Genomic DNA, 24800 nt, shown 5'->3' with positions numbered 1-24800 from the left:
CTTAAGGTCTACTATTCACCAGCATTAATTTCATCATTTCTGTTTTAAAGATTACACATCAAGGTTTTGAGTGAGATTTGAGATCCAATCTTCATTTAGACTACAAATAATGATGTAAGCATGCCAGTATGATTCTGAAGAGCCTGACTCTCAGAGCAGCAATGTTGTGATATGTGTAGAAACTCATACTCTCACCTAAGTTATAATATGCAAACAGTTATTTTACATTTCTGACAGTTTCCAACCCTAACTCAATGAAGAACAAGCTTATCTATGATTTATCCCCTCCCTGTCATGAAAGAAAAATCACATCTGTTTTATTTAACTACATCTCTCAGCTTAATTCAGCCACAGGAACTGAACTAGTTTGTGAATATAGAGTATTTCCCAAATTTTTATGGCCATTAAGGCATCAGATCAAAAAACTAGTTGTTTGTGACTGATAACACATTTCTTAAATTTATCTTAGTAATCCTTTTCCTAGAAACTTGAAAAAGATATTTTCTCATCAATCTGATGGACTATTCAAACCCAGTAGAACCAAATAAAATTTTAAAACCCCTATACAATATTATATTTTATTTTGCAGCTTATAACCTTAGCTACAAAAAGCATATTAATTTTTCTTGACTCATTAAAAACCAATGTATTCCAGGGAGGAAGTTTAAAGGGAAGAGATGTGACCTGGTGATGCACATGAACACTGCAAACCCAAGTTCTGCCTCTGCAGCTTTGTCCTTGCCCCAGTGCTGCCAGCCACTCAGCCAGGCATGTTTATTGCCATGGAATTCTGTGCTGTGTTCCCTGCACAGCAGCTTCCAGGCACTCCATCCAGTGGATGCAAGCTCTGCTGGGGAGATGATGCTTAACTCACTCTGATTTCTGCCTTAAAGCAAGGTATCAAATGTTTAAATTTCACAAAGACACAACTGCACCTCTGGGACAGAAAAGGTGGGTTATGACTGAACTAGGTCAGTGACAAAGGAAAAGTCCCTCCCATTATAGTTTAATGGGTTACAAACAGTTCACAGCAAAGTGAATCAAACACTGGAAAATATTTAACAGAAGAAGGCAGCTTGGATCTGCTCCTGAGCAATACTCCTAACAAACTGCTTATGCCAAGAAGCTTTTTATGCAAGATGCCCATTTATAAATAGCTTGTATCTTGTGCTAATTGTAAATACAGACACGTACTCCCTCCTCAATCTATGCAGAGAAAAGTTACATAAGTCATCCAAAAAGCTGTCAAAATGCATCTTTTCCTGGCACCAGCCTGATGCATTGCTTCTATACCCTGCATATTTCAGGTGAAGTGTGCAGTGTTTTAGGGTGCTTGGGTAAATTCAATGGAATGTGTGCTATCTTCCATCCCTTAAGCTGTGCTGCCTTAGTGTGAGTCACCTGAACAGGTCTCAAAGGCAGAAGAAATGCCAATGAAATATTCACTGACATGATTACATAGGCAGCTAAACATGGGGGGGGGGGGGCACATTATGCATGGCCAGCACTGCACACAGCAGGGAAGAGCCTGTTCTCCAAACAGCTTGGAACCTGAACAGTCAGAAAACATGGATCACTCACTCCACAGGGAGGGAACTTACACAGAAGGATTAAGTAATTTGAGCAAATTACTAAGAAAGTGAACCAGAGCCAGAGACTGAGCCCATAACTCCAATCAGTAGACTGAGGCCTTATTACAAGGACAACCTCTCTCTTCTAATTTGGCACTGGTTTTACTCAGATAATTTAATTAGCAGATAAAACACAATCAGTTAAATAGTTTCTTTATAGAAAGAAAATAAACCTCTTCAATTTCTAGGCATAAAGGTGTATAGATTACTTACTAGATTTTCATTCCTTGCAAATTCTCCAGGAATATCTTAGTAAATAGAACCTCATTAGGTGAGACACTTAACTGTTATCACAGCCAATTAGAAATTGCTTTAATGGCTCAAGAATGAATGCTGTGGTGAGAGGTTCTCTATAGAGAGCATATAAAGAGTAGAAACTGTCACAGTCCATCAGATCACTGTAATCACAGCTCCACACAACGTCCTTCCAGCACCACTCCATTGGCCAGTGAACTTCCAACCAGGACAACATGGAGTTAATGAATACCTTATCACCTCATCCCAGGCTATGAACTAACTCCAAACTAGAATTTTAAATACCAAGATTTACTAATTCTTGAAGATCAGTATCTCTCCATCCTGTGTCAATATGCAAGAAAACACTCACCAGAATTCACTTTGGAAGTTACGTGTGTCACATCCACTTTCTTGGATTTGACCAAAGGTGAAGAGCGTGTGGAAGAGCTTCGTACGGAGCTTCTCTTGTGATCAGAAGCCTTGCTTATTTTGGAAAGGGGTGCAAAGATACCTGGAGAGAAAATTGTATGTGCCAACAAAGAGCTATGGATAATGGTAAAGTAATGAAAATTTGCAGCTAGTCTCTCTCACATCAATTAATTCAGTGTTTTTTATAGCCACCATCATAACTTGCTATGCTGACAAAGCACTTGCAGGGTAGGAAGGACAAGCTCAAGAGAACAGTGAAATCAAAATCCTTATCAAGCAACTTGAACAGAGTAGTTGGAAACACTGAGACTATCAATTAGAATCTCCTTTTTATCCTAACAGTAATGTTCAGGCTCCACTGCTACAAAACACAACATCTTTGTATGCCCTGTGTGACCACAGCATCTCAATAAAAATACCTCAAGCTCAAAGTTAGAAAACAACTACAAGCGGGAATGTCTGACCAAGGAAGACAAAGCAGGTAAAGAAACATGGCTATTACTGTTACAGTACAAACAAGCCCTTTCAACAAAATCAATGAAAAACCAGGAAATCTCAGAGTTTCAAGGAAAGAACCAGAAATTTTGACTGGTTGGTTGCTTCAGTCATTTTGCAAATAAACAGCTGCAGCCAAAACTTCAGGACCAGCTGAAGAATCAATAAATCAAACACAGCACTATAAAGACAAGCAACAGAATCTGCTACCTGTTTTTATCCTCCCAAACAGCTCATACCTTCCAGAACTCTTTAAATTTGGGGGTTTAAAAATTGAAGAAAAAATAAAACAAAGGCTATACCACGTTTTGGTGCACACTTGAAGTACTGGACTTTTCCAACACTTCCATTGTTCTTCCCTTCTGGTTCATCCAGCTCTACACCAGCCCACTGGCCACTGGCAAATTCTGTTGTGCCACAGAATCTTAAAGTACCAACCTAAGAGAAAAAGCATCAACACAGAATGGGTTAAACAAGTATTGTTAATGAGAAAATACTATTGGTTATGAAAGAGACAGCAAGTCATCTCCAAAATGCAAGACAAGTCACCACAAAAATGCAAACATCACATTCCTACCTTCCAAACATATTCACATTCCTACCTTTCAACACCACTCAATACATTTTCCAAAAGGTCTTATTCCTTCTGTGTGCACTTTGCATTAAATATTATGGACAGATGCCACAACAGACAAGAATTAGACAGTAAGAACCATTGTAAACACAGCTCTAGGTTAGCAAGCCCATGCCCTAAGAGGTTTCACTTGCACTGTTTATCCAAGAATAATTCCAGAATCAGGGCTAGGTATCTTCCTGAACTGAAAGTTCTATAGAAATATTAGACAAATCTGTGTGTGCATAAATACACACAAGCATATATATTTTTAGATATATATATATATAGCAAAGGTTCAAGGGTAAACTTCAGAGCATAATTTTTTCTTTGGAGAAGATTCATAAAGATTCCCTCCTTATGATTAAACAAAATTTTAAAAGCTAGCAAATGTTTTAAACATTTAAAATGTTTTAAACATTTGCTGTTGCTTCAATAAATACTATAAACTCTGAACAGATAAGCATATGAAGAATATCAAGACAGACCAGTCCTGCTGGTAAACCTCATTCTCCATAAATATACATCATAAGTTCACACACTTCAACCAAACAGGGGAGGAATAACTACAAGAGTTGCATTTAACATTGACTTTAATTCATTTTTATATTTGATTTTTAAATTAGATTTAGTAATAAAAAACTTTGATCTTTCAGTTGCTCTGTTTTCCTCATCTCATGCGACTTTAATGTTAGTTCATTTTACACTATGACTCCACTGTTTAATCCAAGCCTCAGAGAGTAAACAGATAGAAACGATTTTTTTTTTAACAACAAAACCTTCCAGGTACTCCTTCCTAACATCTGTAAAGAAATAAACATGACCCAGGGCCTCTTCTTTTATGCTGAAGATCTCTTGAAACTTGACTGTTATAGGCAGGTATGTCACACTAATCTAGACTGAGACCTTTTAGCTACTGACACAGGGATCAAATTCATCCAGGGGAGGTTCAGCCAAGCAGCCCCACAGATTCCTACAATTCCTCCACTTGCTTTCCAGGCACAAAGAGCCAAAGGGCATTTACTGAGCAGAGAGGAGAACAGCCAGCATCTTAAACTGGGGGTGGGAAATGCAAAACTGCAGCTCCAATTCCGGCCAAGGACCTGTGCAAGGAAGGGAGCAGGGGATCTCTCTTACACAAGACACAGCAGGGGCAGTTTTCTCCCAGCTGCTGATCCCCCATTTCACCAGACGTGATCCAAATGGACATTCAGCCTGGCAGAGCAGGAGCTGGTGGAGCTGTGGGCCCCAAATCACGTACACATACCTGCTTACACAGCCTCCCACCCTGCAGGACAACCAGAACGACAGGCACAGCAGGAGTCAGGAGAGGAATCCATTCTCCCTCTGGCATCTACTGTGCTTAGCTTTCAAGCTTCATTAAAGCTGACATATCAGGAGACTGCAGAAGCAGTAAAGACAACAGGAACCTGTAAATAAAGCTCCAAAAATGCTGCTGTTCCAAGTGCCCTCATCCCAGCTTCCATATTCCAGAATGAGAACTGACCCAGGAGAAGGTTAAAAACAGGGCACCATTTTACTCATCCTGTTTTCACTTTTGCTCCACCCTGTAGGAATTTAGGAGTATCGAGGGGGAGGGGAAGGCAAATTGTATTCTATTTGCCATCTGTATGGCAGTTGCCTTCTGATAAGCGGGCAGTCTTCCTTATCTATTCCACAACCACTCCCCCCTCCAGGGAGACATCTGCTGATAAGAGGCTATTGAATGTCACTGCATGACTGATAAGAACTACAGCATCCCATTGGGAGATGTGAGCCCAGAGGGAGGAGCCAAGCATTGCTACCCAGATATAATCTGGAGATTCTGGAACACCAGCACAGCTTCTCCACTGGATTCCCCAGAGGGACAGTTGCCTCTTCCTCTGAATCTTCAGAGGAAGACTACACCCTTTCTACAGGATCCCTGCTCCAAGAGAACCACCCCTGACACTCCAGGAGGGCTGCAGCCACAATTCCAACGGGACTGCTACCAACAGCCTGACCAACAAGGTGTCAGGTCATATTCTGACTCGGTCAGTGTTATTTTGGTTTACTGCACTGTTTATTTTATCCTTTTATTTTCTTCCCTAATAAAGAACTGTTATTCCTGCTCCCATATTTTTACCCAAGAGCCCCTGTACTTAAAATTTATAGCAATTCAGAGGGAGGGGGTTTACATTCTCCATTTCAGGGGAAGCTCCTGCCTTCCTTAGCAGACACCTGTCTTTCCAAACTAAGACACAGAATGAGAACTGATCCAGGAGAAGGTTAAAAACAGGGCACCATTTTACTCATCCTGTTTTCCCTTTTGCTCCATCCTGCAGGAATTTAGGAGTATCGAGGGGGAGGGGAAGGCAGGGCTGAGAAACTCTTCTCCATTCAGGCAAAGGGAGAAAAGGGGTGGGAAGCAATGTGGGAGTAGTGCACAACAGCTCCTCACACAAAGGAAGGAAGGGAGGAAAGCTGCTGTGGAAATGGAAGCTCAGAAAGCACAATCACATTCCTTCTTCCCACCTGCTCTAGAACAGATTTGGCTCCCTTGAAGAAAAACAAGCTAGCTGTACAGCCCTGCTGGCCTTTGGCAGCACAAAAAGAGCTTCCAACAACTTCTTGAAAAACACTGCAACAGCATAATCAATTAGAAGAATAAAAGCAACCAAACCCAGGCAGCTCTGTCCGTGCACAGCGAGCACATTACAGCACAAACTGTTCTGTGGGCCTTACTTACACAAGAGCACCAATTTCATCACTTTCTTGCTCTAAAGCCTCCATTAACTTGCACTTACATTATCTCCTCTTGCTGCCACTGTGATTTCTGATAAAGAAACTTCTGTCTTTAAAGAATAAGTGGCGTTCTGTACATAATCCAGTTAAAATGCCTTCTGCATTGCTAGTGATTCCTTTGCTTTCCCTGACCCAATTTCAAGACTACAGCAAATTAAAATACACAATGGGAGCCGCTTCACACTCTTGCTGGAGATCACTTTAGAATCTTTCAGTTGTGACAGTTACAGATCTGAAGTTATATTAGGAAAGCTATTAATGTGAAAGCTATTCAAATATAAAATTTTGCTCAAAAATGCTTTCAGTATTTACCAGGAAAAAAGTACTTCTCTGAAAGAGTTCTATCACAGCAAATAAAAAGTCTGAATACTGAATGCAATATTAATGCTACAGTTTTAAAATGTTTTAGAAAGGTGGCTATCGTGGTAGCTTCTAAAGAGCTATTCACATTTGAGCTGGACCTCTATTAGCTACATCCTCATACTTCCACAGAACCATGTAACAACCCTGTTGGCACAGCACTGCTTCAAAGATTTTAGCTGCATTGCACCAGTGAAATTGGGTTACTATGGGCTAAGCAGAACTGAAGGGTTTTTTTCCCTGTCTTCTGGAAACTATCAGGAGTACTTCACAAATGCACACCCCTAACAAAGCTGGGCAACTCACAAAGTAATTTGCCAAGTTTACCATCCCTTTGATGTGACACCAAAAATGTTGATAAAAGCTGAGCCATGCTGATGTACTATAGGAGACTGTTAAAAATCTGTTAAAAGACACAAAATGCAGCCTATGCCTGTCAAAACTGTTTTTCATAATAATGACTTTATCACACAACTCTTCAGCTTATTACTTTCCCTAACCAGTTCCTTGCTGCCATCCAGAGATCACAGCTTCCAGAAAGCATTTCAGACCCTCAAATTGAGGTATGTCTCCAAAGTGGTAAAGAAATGGGCTCCCCAAGAATTATGAGAGTAGTGCCAGGCTGGTGGCCATACCTTCTGTCCTGCAATAACAACACGATCTCCCAGCTTCAGGCCAAGTGACAAAAGCATGGCCCTGCCTGTGACATGGTCATAGGTTGGAATCATGGCTTTGGAGATGTCACACGAGAGAGGCACTGCATCCAGCAGGATCTGCTTGATCTCCTTTGCACTGGCTGCTGCATCTGCCATTTCCAGGGGCATATCTACTGGATCAGGAACCACATCTGCTGGAATCTGCCCTTTGTCATTCTGTAGGAACATAACATAGCACAGGACTTAAATGTTGTTACAAGATAAATCTGACCAGGTGAAACCACAGTGTTTCACAAAGAGTTTAATCCTCTTTATTAGATATTTTTCCTAGAATATAAACAACTACGAAAAAATCCACATTTTCAAATAAGGATACCAAAACATCCTTAGATACTAGCATGATCAGCTAGCATGTACAGCATCTCATTTTTGAAACTGACAAGTAACCAACATTTTCAAGTTTAAGAACATTATTAGGACTCAGAACACCTGAAACAAGACACTTGTGTTTATCTGTATACCTAAACACAGAGTTAGGAAAGCAAAGCAGACTTCTGGTCTGTAATGCCAACACCAAAATGTCAACTCCTCCCAAAGAATCCATCTTTACCCAGCATATAGCTTGCTCCTTGGTGAGGCTTATTCCAAATGTAGGAGGGAATTTGATTAATGTATGTTGTATGCATAGAATATGCAAATGTGATGGCTCACACTAGTACCTGAATAAATCTGTGCAGGTTTATCTAGGCACAGACTATCCTATGAGAGATGGATTAAGGACAGAGTCCTTTCCAAACATACCTTGGTCCCAGAGAGCTGTGACTGTGACTCCCTGCATGTCCTGTGTGACAGGACAAGTTGCTGGAGCACCAGCTCCCCTGGAGTTAACCTCACCTCCAGGCAGCTGCCCAGACACAGGTACTGTCAGGCTGCTCCAGGGACAGTCCTACCTACACTCTTTAGCAAAGCCATTGGTGTGGGACTTTGGCTGTCTGCCCATTTTCACAATGTTTGCAGCAAAATAATCATCTCAGTCTTCCAAATTTTTCTCAGCTGAGCCCCTGGACTCAGACATTACCAGCAGGAGTGATGCAGAGTAAGATTGTACTTGTTTTGGTCCCTTCAAAACAGACTAGAAGTTCAATGTTTCCTGAACCCCCTCTCAATCCATCTCAAAGCTAGAAAAGTATAATCCTTACTAAGAATTTACACTGCTGTTCCCAAATAATCCAACTCTACCCACTGTCTCTAGTCAAAGCTTTATTGCAAGTTTGAGCAATTCAACACCCACCATTCCTTAAAAATCTCCAATCACTCTCTAAGTAAAAATCACACTACCTTAAAAACAGGAAATAGCTGGGTTAAAGTTGGGTGGGGAGTTTGAGTTTGTAGTCATGGCATTAGAGATTATTTTGGTCACATCAGCCCCACAGTTTAGCCCACCAGGTGCCCTGCAAACACAAAACGGGGGCAGAGCAGTGGCAAGAAAGCAAGGTGGAAGCTCAGGGGAAACTCAGGATTTCCCTTCTCAAGGGCACAGCCACCCCTGGCAGCTCAGAAAGCTTGTGCAACTACAAAGCAGCATTCCCTGTGACAACAGACTCCCAAACACAACAGCTGCCAGAGAACTTGAGACACATTCATGCACACTAAACAGAGAGACAAAAAGAATCCCACCACTTTCCAAGAGATCTAGATTGAATATAATGAAGAACTGTATGGACAATAATGTTCCAGAAGATTTAATAGCAACAGTGCTACATGAAATAATGACTTTTGAGTACCCTTAAAACAACTATGATTTCTCATTTAAAATAACCCCCTGCATTTGAAAATGGAGAACTGAGATACTGGTTTTGTTAAAACAAGAAAACCTTCTAAGCCCTTCCCCCAAAAACACAAACAACAAAAAAACCCCAAACACCCAAATCAAACACAGAACTCAATCAAAATCCAAGACTGTGGCAGTAACCCAATATTAGACACATATTAGCAACACTCTGCAGTATAACCTATGCCTACTATTAGGTTACTAAGGAGAGCAGGTGATGTTTATGCATTCTCAGTTACTCATGCTAACACCAGGCTCACTGCTAAGCACAGCAATGCATTTCTGGAGGGCAAGGATTGCTCTCCTCCATTTCTGAAAAGATCCCCCACTGCCATGGGGACTCAGCTGTGCAAGACATCCATGAGTATTAATAAATGAAAGCTCAAACAACAAACAGAAAAACCTCTTGAAAGTTATTTGAACTAATGAACCAGACCATGACACAAAAATGCAAACTTCAACACACAAATAGGACAAAGCATACAAAATCATCCACCATGAGTAGCAAATATCTTTTTCTGAGGCACTCTCACTCCATGTAGCACACTTTTAGCTAGTCAGAACCCTGAACAGACTGTTCAGTATTTCCAGGTACCTTTTTCACCTTCTGGTGTATCTACAACCTAACTCCTTACCCTAAAGGCAGGATTTGCTCCATGTTCCAGTAAACACTTGACAGCTCCTGTGCATAGGTTAAATGCAGCAATATGCAAAGCTGTTCCAAAATCAAAATCACTACAGGTGGCATCCACATCTGCAATTAAACATCACATGTGAGGTATGCAAGTCTGTTACATGAACATTTCCCCCTACAGATTCCTTGAGAGGACATTCATTTTTACAGTTTATGCTAGCATTTACACAGACACACCATTATTTATGTACCAAATGCATATAGGAAGTAATTCTACATGGATATCAACCTTATTTGCATCTGTTTATTCACACCACGAACCAACCTGGAAGATGAGCATGTACTTTCACTCATTTTTAATACTGATGGCTTAACTGCAAAATTGCTGCTACTCAGGGTGCCCAATCTACTGTGCCAAGATTAACAAGTGACTAACTTCAGGTTTGCAAGTAAATTAATTTTTTAATGTTTCAGACACATTTATATTTTAATGCTTCTATGTGTCAAACATGAAAATGAGATGCATCTTCAACCAGTTGTTTTCCTTTGTGAGCAGGCAGTAGGGCAAGGGAAAACTGATTATACATCTGCTTTACACTGATTTAATTACTAATGGCCAAGAATGAAGTAAGAGCTGGTGATTGTTATAATTTCTTTGTTTTCAAAGAATTGCACTCTGAAGGGTCTCACACTGATAGTCTGGAAAATGGAGAACTGCATCTGACTGGAAGTGATTTAGCACAATATATATTTCCATCAGTTGCTCCCAATATATCTTTCAATCTGCTATGAAGTTATTACTGTTCTAGAAGATTGGAGTTTAAATGTCTGTTTAATCTGAGGCTCCTCTCTTAAATTACACAAGAGAGATGTCATTTTGAGTCAGTTAGGTATAGCACTGTTAATTAAAAATTCCAGTTGATTTAATATACAAGCACAACACCACAAGTATTAGCAATCTTGTTCCAATTTGAAATACCAGTGAGGAACATAAAACTTTCCACCTCAGGGCTGAAGAGTCTCCTCATATTTTCCAGTATTAGTCTCCATCCCAAAAAACAAACACTAGCCCTTCTCACAATGCTATAAACAAAGTATATCCCAACTGTATCAACATCCTTATATAGTTACACTAAATAAAAATAAAACATCAACAATATAGAAAATACAGTTATATATATCTGTATAGACATGTTAAGTTCATACATACTAATAAAACTGACTGAATTTTATAAAAATCAAAGGTAACAAATTTGCAATCAGAATTTAACAGTTTTGCAATTGCTGTGATTGAACACAAACATGAAAAAAGGCTGCATTCACATGCCTCAATCCTAATGAGAGCTAGTCATGCAGATGCACCAAAGGTCAGAAGACATCACCAGTTCAAAACCAGCTAAAAGCTGAGGAGCTTTATACAGCCATTGAAACTTTCATGGGATACAGCCAAACATTTTCTGCACACACAGGAACCAATTTGCAGAAATACTGGTCAGTAGCACCAGCTACTGAGCCAGCAACAGCTGCATGTATTCCTATTTTGAAAAACAACTGATGTATGGTTTGGTTTTTTGAGTTAGACTCTGTGACGTCCTCAGACTTGCAAGCTTCATGCTTGGATTTTCTGAACAGTTCTCTTACAGCTTCAATCCAAGTGGGCATAGTAGAGGTGACAGAAAGACAAATATCAAATGTTACCTGGTAATTACCCCCAAACTATCTAGAGGAAAATAATATACAATTTTTGTATTTAAAACCTCTAAAGACCCAAGACCAAACTAGCTCTCTCCTGTAGCAACTGAGGAGTAAATCTGTATGAAGACTTTAACTACAGAGTCATAAAGAAAGCAGTTGAGCAGTGAATCAAAAGGAGACATCTGTGCTTCACAATGGGTGTCTCAGAGTCAGCACACCACTGTCCTGAAAAGTTATTTTTATATTAACAACCATTTTTTCTCCAGTTTAGTATGGATGCATACAAAGCACGTTCACCTTCTATGTATGTTCTTCCTTCTCTGCAAACTGGCTGATGAAGTATGGAGCTAAAATTGTTCTATTAATTCAGACTATCCATTGTTTTCATGTCACAGGGCAAACAATTTTACATATTTCCTGAGATTAAAAATATCAGCTGCTTATCCAAGAATTGCCAACTGCCCAGTAACCAGAGTGGTTTCCTTGGAAATCTGAGCAGAGTCCCACCCCTTCTGTGGGAACTGCACAGGAGGAGAACACCAAATGCCAACAAGGTCTGAAAGGAGACTGCTGATGCAAATTATGGAAGCCAGGCTATTGAAATGTGATGTGGACTTAACTACTGTGCAGTCTGATTTTGTCTTTTGTTATCCACCCACACGTGTCACCTCCTAGGCAAGTGACACCAGCAACAGCACTGCTTAGCAATTACCTCCATGGAGATTCAAGATGTGGTAAGCAAGCCCTGGGTACTCCAAAAGCCTACCAGCTTTTCAAACTGCTAAGACAGAGTCCCTAGATAATAAATCCTTTTGCAAACTAGCACAATCAGAAGGATATTCAGTAAAACAAACTCACATTCGTACAATTTTAGTGACAAATTCACAATTGTACAATTTTAGTGATAAAGCTGCTTACTGGTTTTGCTGTCCTGACAAAATTAGAAACAAACAGTTCTGATCAGAACCATTTCTGTATTTCCATGTGCATTACTATAAACAGGGCTCCAACTACCAATCCTTCACAGTATCATTCCAAAAGGTGTTATCTATTTATGCCAAACACTAAGGTCAAATTGCTCCTTAAACAGGACTTTCTACATAGCTGAGAAATGGGAAAATGAGCACATCAAAATTGCCTCAGTCACAGGTTTGCCACATGAAATTGCCAAATCCCCACTACTCCTTTAACCTTCTCCCCAAATTTCAAACATGCTTCTCAATGTTAAAGCAACTTAAAACCACAAGATTTTACCAGAATAGCTGTATTTTTGGTTTTCTGCAAAAATTCTCTTAGTTCTCAGTAACTTAACATTAACCTGTTTGCTTTCCAGTCTATTTGAAACTTCTATTGTGTTGTACAAAGGTCAACTTTAAAAACCAGCAATGGAAACAGTACAGTAAAGCACTAAAAAATAACTTTGGAGAAAAATGAACCAATGAGGCTGAATAAAAGAATAAGAAATTATTTATGGATAATGGATAAATAAACACCAGACTTAACAGACCACAATATATCAGCTCAGGATGTACAAAATATGGACAACCACATGAAACAAAGGTCACAATGCCTACCTTTTGGCTTTGCATTTTTCAAAATAACACTGATGAGTTCTGGAACATCAAAGTAGGCAGCATAGTGCAAGGCATTCATGTTTGTCCAGCGGCTGCGCAAGCTGCTGTCAGCACCCAAATCAATCAGCTGGGTTGCAAATTTTACAGCAGTTTCAACATCACCTGCAGGGTCATTTTTGTAAAGAATGCATTAGTGATTTATTTATTTGACCTCAAAAAACACACACATGTTTATGTGTAAAACAAAACATACATTAAGCCCTTCACACTCACAGAACTATTACTATGCCTTTTTTTTATGATTAGGATACAGAAATCATTGCCCTTTATGATAAAGGGCTGAAATCTCTAGTGTATAATAACACTATCTGTTTTTCTCTAATGTAAGTACTGCGTCACCCAGCAAACCCAGGAATTTTAGGATCTGGTAGAAGAGAAAGAATTGCACATCGCAATTTGATGTTGAAGTTTATGTTAAAAGATGTGCCAACACCAGGGAAGACAACCTATGCCAGACTTCTCTCAAACTCAGAGGAGAAGTGGGCTCAGGTCAACAATAACATAAAAAAGTTAATAGGGTTGTTCAAATAGAGTTAAATGTGCTCTCATTTCCAGTATTTATGACCATAATCATGCAAACAATAAACTTTGTTCTCTTCTGACATGAACAGGGTGAAAGAAACAAAACAAAAAGAACAGCCAGTCACCTAAATATTCTGCTGTAAAAGAACTGCAGCAAAAATTATAGCAAACTTGCAGCTTGCACCTCAGTCTGATACTGCCTTTGCCACATGAAGTATCTGTTTAAGCTGGTACTACTGTGTGTAATACCCATACCACTAACTCAGCTTGCTCCCCATGGCTACAGCTGCAGTTCTGCACCTTCCTTGCTCATGGCCACCAGAACAGAGAAAACCAAGCAAAAGGAAAAAAAAATATCTGCTGCAAGGAAAAATCCTGTAAGTGTCAGTGGGATAAGCTTTTGTGAGTCAATTAGTTTTTACATTTATAATGACTTTTTTTTTACTCACCAATGCCATGAGCCCCTGATTTGCAAGTGTAATGCAGGAGAGTCATATCAGTCAGTCCATCTCTGTCATTCACATTGCAACCCCTTTTAATGATCTGACAGGCAAGCGGAAAACAAGCACATTTTAGCTCTGCCATATCTCTGACATCACTACTATTTCCTAAGTTATTGCAGATATACTGACTCCTGGATTCATTCCTGGCTAGGAACAAAGAAGCCTGCCAGAAAAGCCTCTTAACTGCAGAACTGAGCAACATATACAAATGTAATAAATGGCATTATAATTAACCTTCATTATTTACAGATTAAAAAAATCTTTATATTGCTCCTTCTAAAATATACTTCACATGCTAAGAAGTTAAGCAATTAACTGCATGAGAAAATGATTTATGAACCTCTCCCCTTGTTCTCTGATCTCTCAACAATTACCCAGCCCACTCCCACACAACCCCAACAAAAAGAAGCTCCCAGTTATAATATGGTAGGGTTCATTGGCACTACACTTCCCCAGAAAAACCTGTAATGCCGAAGAAAAATAAGAAAGTGGGATAGAAATACTAGAAACACATTTTGTGCCTTGGAAATATTGCCCTTAAGGTCAGGCTTTAACAGTAACTTCATATATTTTTGGGGTTTGAGTTTGGTATTACTGCTAAGCAGGAAACTGAAACACCAAGGTGAAGGGTCTCAACACAACTGCCTTGAGAGAAACATTGTTTATACCACCTATGCAAATTGACTGAATTTTATCCATCATCTTTTTTTTTCCAAATAAAACCTGACAACATGTGGAATACAAGGCATGATCAGTCACTACTTGTTAAAAGGCAGAAACTGCATTTATGATTAATTCTGCTTCTGAATGAACTGGTTTTATTCACTGTCAACAGTGTTTAACATTGAGAGCACTCAAGGATCTTCATTTGCATCTCACCTCATTCCCAATAATATCAATATTCTGCTGGACCTGTGGAACCCACTGCCTTAAGATGGCAAACAATTCAGAAACTGATGTTTTGGGGTCGAAGAGTATTTCTTGGCATGCTGCATCATTGGGATCGAAGAAGGAAAACTCTGTTAAAAAAGAAGAGTCTTTATATAAAAAGATCTTGATGTTTAACGTGCATCTAGTTTTTCAAACTCAGAGGCAAAGAACAGTAGAGAGAAAACATCTTCCTTCTTTTTCTTCCATCACAATCTACATGGAACATACTAAAATATAAACACACAGCCTAATCACAAAAGCACTCTGTGACCTCTGCTATTTTCAGTATTTCATTAATGCATCAATCCCAGCTGCAGGAAACAAACACCTTCAAAAATTAAGACACCAAATCAAGACCAGGGAAAAAAAAAAAAAACACTACTTTTAAAGATTTTAAGCCTCATGTTCTTTCGGGCAATCCAAACTCTAAGTGCATCAAACACCTTATTACAAAACTATACGTCACATTATTCATAGGGGGGTGTGTGTGTGTGTGTGCTTCTATATACACATCCTCTATTTTTCATCTGTGCAATTTCTTCCAGCTCTGGAAAATTCTGTGAAAGAATCTGGATAGCAATGGCTATGAGGAGAGGGACTGAAAGCAGAGCCTACTACCATCAGCAAATGAACCATGGCAAACACTGAACTTTTACCCCCCCTGCAGCCATCAGGGAGTTGCCTTTTAAACAGGTTTTGGATAAATGTACAATCAGTTCACATCCATCAGAGATTCATGGCTCTCAGACAGGACAGACAGGTTAAGCAACACACACCATCACCCATCTGGGTGTGTGACATGGCATGAACCACTCCTGGGTGAATCATCCCAACCTTTCCCCAAAAACAGCATACCTGACTTCTAGATTGGATTAACAGATAACAGCACGTACTGAGTTCTCTTCCTGGCTATTTAGAGTTCCTCAAACTCCATCACCTTGACTCAACAAGAATGGAAAAGGAGGACAACTTTCACTGATATTTACCATTAATTTTTACTTGCACCTAGCAAATAAAAAAAACCCAAGCCATTTATCTCCCAGCACTACACAAAGTGCGCTCCTTCCCTACATCCAATGCATCAACACACATCTACTGATTTATCCACTAATATTTACCTTCACACATAAACCACAGCTGATCTACAGCTGAAACTATGAAGTAAACAGACAACTAGGCAACAAGATTAATGATCCTGCACAATATTCATAGTTCTTACTCTACCAGGAAGATTTCTAGCCACAAACCTGATCCAAATTATCTATCAGAAATCAACTCTTACAATCAGCATGGTAGGGTGAAAACCTGAGACTGTATCAAAGATTAATAACAACCACCCTAAGTGCTTAACAGGTGATCAGCCGTAGTCTTTGCAAGCAAAGCAATGCTACAGAGAATCTGTTAAAGCAATGAATCCCATCAAAGGATGCCAATGGCACCTATATACCTCAAAATATTACTTTCTCACTCTCTATCTTTCCCAAGTATTGATCACAGTGCCCAGCAGCATTAAGGAAAATAAATGCACTGAATGTAAAGACTGAGACTCTCTCTCTGCCATGGTTTAACCTCCTTCACCCAGATTCAGCAATCTTACTGTTACACAGTGACAGTAATCTCCTATAAAAGGATTTTATTATAATTTAATGAGTACATAGAAGCCAGGTAGAACACATAGCAGTGAAATCACAGGGTTATTAGAAGATACCACAACAAAACAATGTTTAAAGAAGGCAAATGGAAACTTTATCTAAGGGATAAGAAAGTAGAATGGAATAAATCATGGCAGTACTTAGAGCAGATGAGGAAGACAAGATGAGAACAGGGCAAAACCATGTAAAGACACATTCATGTGCTGAAACATTTCATATGGAACACTTGCATTCCCAACCTGAGCTAACTTATAAATCAGATCTTGAGAATGCTGACCCTGTCAAAGACAGAATGTTACAGGTATTTATTCTTCCTGAATACAGCTGATTGCTCCAATCAATGCATGGGAAACACTGAGGTGGAAGGAGTGATTTTTGAAGTATATAGATGCTATTAATATCTTCTGCAACATTCAAAGGCATTATGATTGCAGCTATCAGTGAAGCTCCTTACCTACAGTGACATTTTAACACCTTATATACTGTCAGAAATTTTATTATCATTTATACATGTGAAGACAGTTACTGAAGACAAATATTGTTCTGACAGCTGACCACTGATATAATTTTCTGATATAATATAATCACTGGTATAATTTTCTACCACTCACTTTACAGTCCTTACCACCACAAAAACACACACTTCCAACAGAAACATCCTCTTCCAGTACATCATTTACACACTAAAGCACAAGAAAAAGTAACTCTAGAGGTTTTAAATGTGGTGTAGATTAACTTCCCTTACTTACTCCAATTTTACATTTTCACACAATATCCAACTCTACACTGAGATGTGAAAGAAGTACAAACCTGATCACACTTGCACAGAACTGTACAAAGGAAAAGATATAATTTAGAGTGTATGCAATAAGAAAAATGGAAAAAGCATGAGTCTTCATCTTTCATTTCATTTAACAGATAATCCATTTAATAAGAAGAAAACTTTTTCTGGACAGAAATAATTAAGAGTTGACAGCTTTTCTTAAAATTTATTACTCAAATTTATTCTCTGCTGATCACAAATGCATTTTCTGTTTAAAGTACATACCACAGTCTGAAGGCATTGGTGCTGCAGCAACAGAAAAGGTAATAGATGTTTCAGAGTTTGGGAATAAGAATCGTTCTCTTTCAATGAGGGAATCTCCTTCAAAGGAAGGTTCTGGGAGATCCTCTATGGTCATCTTCTAGAAAGCCACTTCAGGAGGAAAAATAAAAATCAATAAATAACTTCACTGGAAATACTTTAGATTGGCTCTATCATAGTAAGATGTAACATGCAATGAGACTAAAATCTTAAATTTGCAAACTATTACTGCCATGACATTCTTACAAACTGATGTATGAACAAGGCTCACAGAGTATGTTGTCCAGGTTAGCCAACTTCTAGTTTTGACTTCCACCACTAAACTTGCACTTAACTAATGGAAAACATCATATTTCTCCCCAGTTTCCCACTTGAGCAGCAAAGAAAATATTAATGCTCTATTAGCCAACACACACTGAGGATAAATGGATTAGTGTGTTTCACAGCTTTATGAAAATCTGAAGCATCAAGTACCTGCCCTCACACTGTGCATGCACATTCCCTCCCTTCACCATGAGCAAGAACAAGCTGCCAGCTACTGCTGCCTCCTCTTTTTAAATTCTCAGCTCTTTCATCTTCCCACACACAGCTGCAGACAATTCATCACCGAGTGATTCACTCCTGGACTCACGGTTCCGTATCAGCTCCTCTCCAGCTCTGCTCCTGCCTGGTTTAAAACAGCACACTTACCACAGCCTTGGAACCTTCCCCTCTGCTGCTGCTTCCAGTCACCTTCCCAGGCCTTCCAGCAATCTAGGAGAGAGAATCAAGACTAAAACATTGTAGTGACATAGTGACAAAATCTAACAACCAGCCCAAGTTACATCCTAGTTGTGGTGCCCAGGATGAGATCAGAGGAAAGCTGGCTACCACTTGTAAGACAGTTTATCAGGCAAATTCATTAACAAATAACAAAAATATCATTATTCTTAATAGAAACAGAGATGATTGCATCATCAGAGGCTACATCTCACAGCTGAAGAATTTAATTTCTGCATCTTGAATGATTATTATTAAACACTTGGGGTAAAAGCAACATTTCTACTAAACAACCTACATTTTTACTGTGGAGATTGCTGTACAGTGCTCTTTTCTCAGGAATTTGTTCAGCCAGCCTGCTGGACAGAAAGAAGCTGTGGAGCTTGAAGGAATGATTGTTTTTATTACATTTCATTTATACCCACGTAAATACAAAAAACTAAACTATTTATTTTGGTATTTGAATGTAACACACAACAAGCTATATGAGCAAATTCAGTCTGGTATTTCCCTAAATAAATGGGTCACACTGCTTGGGACCTCACAATCTATATGCTTATATAAAAAGCATTTTAGTATTAGCAGATGCTAATCTTGAAGTAAATAAATTAAAGACTCCTCTTCTTGCTCATCACACACAGTTCACCTTGTGTTCAAGTTGGAAATAAAGCTCCACATGAAAAATGCTCATTCTCCTCCCAACTAGTTTATTTCCCTAGTCTTATACAGCTGCACAAATTCATGTTCTGGCATGAAGATCAAGGAGGAGGCCACTGGAAGGACAGGACTATTTTTTCCCACAGCATTATCAAATTGCATTGGCTTACGTGTTCTTTTATTCAACAAGGCCAAAAATATCTCTAATTATTTCAATTAGCATTTTCTTACAGTCAGGAAAAGTTAAGAGTTTACATTTCAATGGCTTAATAGCCATCATAAAGATGACAGCTTTCTTGTGTGAAGGACTATAAAGTCCTTTAAGCTGCAAATATCTAATTAAATTGCTTTTGAAGGGCAACAGTGAAATAAATCTGCTACAATCTGATATTTCTTCAGAGGCTGTGGCAAAACAAAACAAAGCTTTGTAAGACACATGAATCCCCAAGTTTCTCACAGGCAGCACCCCAGAGCTCTCACGAAATGCACAAAGGAACAAGCAATATGCATGAGTATAAAAGACATATTAGCTGAGCCTCTTAAGCTGGAAAAAGACACAAAAGAAATTAAAAGCTTTTTTGCACAGCCCTACAACTGAGGGAACAAAAGGAGCACAGTGAAAAGTAGCCAGACCTGACTGAGCAGATGGTAACAGGAAAAGATGAGATTTTGTGAAGTAGGACAACACAAGTTGTTGGAACTTGAAACCAACAGAGACATTTCAAAATGAACGTAAGAAAGAGTGTTTGTGGCACAGGAAAGTAGATCAAACAGAACACAACCCGTGCAAGCAGCCAGGGCATCTTTTATTCTGCAGGGCCAGGGACAAGAACACCCTCTGTGTGCTGCCAAAGCAAAGCAGGCAGGGAAACAACCCATGCTGCCAGGGAGGAGCACCAATCCCAAGGGCTACAGTGCAGATGCTGACCCAACTCCATAAGGAATGAATTTACATGCCAGCACCTCCAGGGGAAGTGTGCACACCGTCATGGAAGTGTGCACACCCTCATGGAAGTGTGCACACCCTCACACTGCAGGGTTTTCATCTGGCTCTAGAATGCGGCACGTGTCACCACCCAGCACTGACACGCCATGTCAAGGTGACACCTTGTGCACCCACAGCCACCTGCAGGGGCTGCCAGCTCAGCTGTGAGAGCTTCCCAGCCAGCTGACACCACACACACAGCTGGACAGGCAAAGGAAAAGGCTGAAAGCTATTTCAAAGGCACTGAAAAGGCATCCCCACGCCATCCTCACAACGAGCTCTGTTGTGAGCAAAACCGAAACAAGACCCAAAACGTACTTCCCACCAAGATTCAGCTGGAAAGTCCTGGTGCAGTGGAATGGGAGGCCTTCCAAAAGAGCAGTGACTTTCCTGTATTAGTAAAAGAGTTTAGAGCAGAAACTATTAGAGAAATTACATAAAAGAGAGAATTTTTCTATTCAGAGCATTGCCAAAATACCACTGAGCACAGCTTAGCACAGCAGAGTATCATACTTACTATTTGCCAGCCATACGCTCTTCCTACTGAATTATACCTGGAATTGGAAAAACAGAAATATCAGGGGAAAATCTTCAAAGAGTGATCAGATGCACACACCCTTTTGTGCATCTGAACAGCAACAACAGGTTTCTTGATATCCTCACATTACACAGGAATGAATGGTAGCTCTGCATATACACATAAAAAAGTGCCATAATAGAGGATCCAACTTTTTCATGTACTCTAGTTTGTAATTCGTGTTAAAGCACAAAACTTTCCTGCAAGTGCTGTAAGAACTTGCAAATGCTAAAGCACTTCAAGCTATTACATACAGCTGTTCTGGGCTTTGATAGCTGAACCTGTCACAAATGTGATGCTATTTTTGACAACAAGCATGTAAAATGGACTCCTTATCATGCACTTAGATGTGCTCAGGAAAAATTAGGTTCAGAGAGCAGGTTTCTTGCACATACAGCAGCTGCCCATTTCAGAACATTTACAGCACAGGTGGCAGCCATGCTATATACCTGTGGGTAAACCCAAGGTCTGGGTGGTGTGCAGGGCAGTGTTTTCACAGATTCACTGAGTTGTCAGGGTTGGAAGGGATCTCAGGAAATCCTCCATTCCAACCCTCTGCCAGGGCAGGGCCACCTGGAGCAGGTGACACAGGAGCGTGTCCAGGTGGGCTCTGGATGTCTGCAGGGAGGGAGACTCCACAGCCCCCCTGGGCAGCTGTGCCAGGGCTCTGCCACCCTCAGTGTAAAGAGATTCCTCCCCACGCTAAGGTGGAACTTCTTGTGTTTCAGTTTACAGACTCTGCTCCTCATCCTCTGGGCACCACTGAACAGAGCCTGGCACCATCCCTTTAGCACTGCCTTCGAGATATTTATATGTACAGAGATCCCGTCTGTTCCCTGCCCGCACGCACGGGCCCAGCTCCCGCAGCGTCTCCTCACAGGAGAGATGCTCCGCACCCTGTGACCTGCCCCGGACCGGCGCTTTGTGAGGCCGGCAGTGCCGGAGAGCTCAGCTCCCGCACCCTCCAGGCCGGCTCTGCCCGCCCACAGCCCCCGGGCCACCTCCCCAGCACTCCCCGCTCTCCCAGAGCGCATCCCCGGAGCCGGGGGTCCCCGCGGGGACAGGCAGTGACACCGCCCGGGCCGCGCCCGCCCCCGGCCCCTGCGCCGCAGCCCAACGAGGGGAGCCAGGCCGGCCGCGGCCCGCCCGCTGCGGCGGTCCCTGCGCCGCCACCCCGCCCCCACGACGCGCCGAGCGAGGATGGGAAGCGCCGGGAGGGCGCTCGGAAGGCACCGGGACAGCACCGGGAGAACACCGGGAAATCACCGGGAAGCGCCAGCCTCGCCCCAGCCCTACCTGCTCCCGGCCGAGCGCACCGCGCCGCCCGGGCCCGCCCGCAGCCCAGGGAGCCCAGCGAGCCACCGGCCCCGCCCACCGCAGGCAAACCACGCCCCTTCCTACCCCTCTGGCCAATGGGAGGCCAGAGCGCCCCGCCCGTCCTCGCAGACCACGCCCCCTCGCGGCGACCGGGCGGGCGCGGGAACGCGCGGCGGGCGCGGGAACGCGCGGCGGGCGCGGGAACGCGCGGCGGGCGCGGGAACGCGCGGCGGGCGCGGGAACGCGCGGCGGGCGCGGGAACGCGCGGCGGGCGCGGGAACGCGCGGCGGGCGCGGGAACGCGCGGCGGGCGGGATGCGGGGATGGGGCCGCCCGCAGGAACCGGGCTGGCACCCACGCGGCACCACTGGCACGTTTCAGCACTCGGCCCAGAGGTCGAGACTCCCCGGCTGTCTCAGTAGTGGAGGATCCCCCAAGGAGGATTTTCAAAGGCTGCTCGTCCCGTGGTGTAAAATCTAATGAGGAACTAAATGCAAAAGTTGGCACTCTTCGGGAAACTCCTACGGTGGTAAACCCAGCATCGTACTTGAGCCCAGGCTGCATGAAGGGAATTTGAAGTGGATAAAACCTCAGCCAAGTCCTGCTATGTTTTTGTGCTCTGCGTGGGTCACTGTTAAATAAACATAACTGATGTGTACAATCAGGTTTTTGGTGTCGTTTTTCCAGTGATGACATTAAAAGGGGTAGGGGCAGGACAAATAATAGGAGTGGCAAGTGGAAATTTCCTCGAGTGAAGTGCTGGAAAGGTGAAGAGCTGCTCCCAGAGCATTGAATTGCAGTTGTGAGAGTAAACGTGGTGACAGATGGCTATGAAAAATCTAGGAAATTCTTCCACTTCTGGAATGTTCCATACCTTGGAAAAGGCAAAGAAAACATGTCCAGGAAAATGCAGGCCTGCTACTTTCACCTCAAGGCTTCTGGGGTTTCAACTCTTTATAAAGACAAGCATGTAAGCAAGATCAGATGTGAGTGTTGAACTGGCAGTCGACGTTTGCCTTTTTTGAGATGCTTGGTGCTCTGGGCAGAGGAAATGTTTTATTGCTGATAGTGAATAACAGACTTCGACTTCGGTGAAGAGCCTGCAATGGAAATTATTAATTCTGGAGAAGACTGGAATTTAGGAGAACTTCAATGAAGCACAAGCATGGGGGGGAAACAGTGTGAAGTAGTGTTAAATGCAAAGTAGTGTTAAATGAGGGAGGCTACTGATGACATCCTGGGGTGTTATCCTTGGAAATAATCTGTCTTTCATGTTTTCCTCTAATGTCTTTTTGGGAAAAAAAGAAAAAAGAGCCAACTGATGAGATTTTTTAAAAAAGCAAAAAGGAAATAATTGCTGTTAGAAAGGAACGAACTGATACAAGATTGGGATATGGGATCATTGCATGGAAGTAACTGAGGAACCAAAGAATGCAAGGCAGCCACACAAGGGGCACCATTACCAATATGAAGCAGTGGCCCAAAAATCAAACACTCATCTCGGGATGTGCAACTGCAGAGTTGTGGCAGGGCAGTGAAGTGTCCGTGATGTGATGTCCAGCAGGTCTGGCCATCTCCTTGAGGCGTCACATAATGCTGTGAGCACCCTTCTTCAGCGAGCAGCAGCTAATCCATCCTGCCTGGAGAAGGTTTGTGAGCACAGCCAAGGAAAAGAACAGTCTGTGTGAGGAGTCTGTTACCAGAGCACAGCTTGTTTGATGAAAGCTGAGACACAGGATGAAGTTGCCATCTGCCACAAACCACGGAAAATGGGGTGTGAATTCAAAGGTGGTGTTGAATATGAGGACAAAACTGTGTGTGATTATTTTTCATGCTAGAAAATGAAAGCAAGTGTGAAAAACGCCAATCGCTTGTTTTTGAAATTTTAAAAGTTTAGTAGTAATAAAATGCTTATAAAAATAGCAATATAATTAAGAGTAATAAATATTTTGTCCTAACTGAGATTAGGACAATATGAGACAATAGAAACAAAGAGTTATGGACAGTCTGGGTACCGTTTCTGGGCAAAATAAGCCCAAAAAAGGGCACACGTTAACAGAGGATTAACCCTTAAAAGCAATAACCTGTTGCATATTCATACACCTCATCCATGATGCATAAATTCCATTCAAAGGATTGTGTGGTCAGTATCAACTCCTTCCTCTTAATCCTGAGGCATCTTAAGGGCAGAGTGAGGCAGGAAGAAGTTTGTTTTTTCTGGTGAGCAATAAATTCTTTTTCTCTGAAAGATTTAGGTGTCCTGTGGCTGCTATCTGGTGCAAGTACCTCATTCCTTTCTTAAAAAATATCCCACATATATAGTTTCTATTTTAACATTATGTTATAACCTAAAACTATATTTAACACACTACTTTAAAAAATTAATACAGCTTAACTTTCTAACATAACACATACAATATTCATTTTAATATTTGTGAAAAGCCCATCATATAATAGACATTTTTCACAGCAAGGACCTCACAAAATGTTGCAGGTTCTAGAGGATCCTTCTGATCAGGCCAGCAATGGCAGAACCCCAAACATCTCAGCTCAAAGTGAGTCCTGAGTGCTGCAGCTGCAGAGGAGGCTGGGTGGCATTGCCTGACAACACCCCTGCCTGTCTGCACTTCCACCTTTGGGCCCTGCAATGGAAAGTTTAAAATAATACATATTTAAACCACTTTCTGTGCCTTAGCACGTTGTCTTTTTCAGCCACTCCTCCAAGCCAGGATGTGAATGCAAATAAAAAGCCTGTTCAGCCTATCCTGTCTGACTCATTTGGGGCAGCCATGGGCAGCAAGGGTGCTGAACACCTG

The 24800-nt window shown here is 41.5% G+C and overlaps 1 protein-coding gene across 2 annotated transcripts in view; it reads right to left on the bottom strand.

The window, feature by feature from the left end:
* CLIP4 (CAP-Gly domain containing linker protein family member 4) overlaps positions 1-22038 on the bottom strand; it is a 31665-nt gene extending 9627 nt beyond the window's left edge. For both annotated transcript variants that reach the window (XM_054290593.1, XM_054290594.1), the window contains exons 1-12: positions 21965-22038; positions 20609-20645; positions 20410-20481; positions 18381-18443; positions 17655-17801; positions 14904-15043; positions 13971-14064; positions 12940-13101; positions 9672-9790; positions 7185-7421; positions 3095-3230; positions 2239-2379 (exon numbers count right to left, since the gene is read on the bottom strand). In XM_054290593.1, the coding sequence (XP_054146568.1) occupies positions 2239-2379; positions 3095-3230; positions 7185-7421; positions 9672-9790; positions 12940-13101; positions 13971-14064; positions 14904-15043; positions 17655-17787 (1162 nt within the window). In that variant the 5' untranslated portion in view covers positions 17788-17801; positions 18381-18443; positions 20410-20481; positions 20609-20645; positions 21965-22038. The remainder of the gene's footprint in view (positions 1-2238; positions 2380-3094; positions 3231-7184; positions 7422-9671; positions 9791-12939; positions 13102-13970; positions 14065-14903; positions 15044-17654; positions 17802-18380; positions 18444-20409; positions 20482-20608; positions 20646-21964) is intronic.
* Between the last annotated feature and the right edge of the window lie 2762 nt (positions 22039-24800).

Source organism: Melozone crissalis, unplaced genomic scaffold (assembly GCF_028551555.1).
Source record: "Melozone crissalis strain CALT ecotype California unplaced genomic scaffold, PUWL_Pcris_2 ptg000081l_1, whole genome shotgun sequence".
NCBI lineage: Eukaryota > Metazoa > Chordata > Aves > Passeriformes > Passerellidae > Melozone > Melozone crissalis.
Note: the sequence above shows the minus strand (reverse complement) of the source record. Positions and strands in the feature narration are given on the sequence as shown.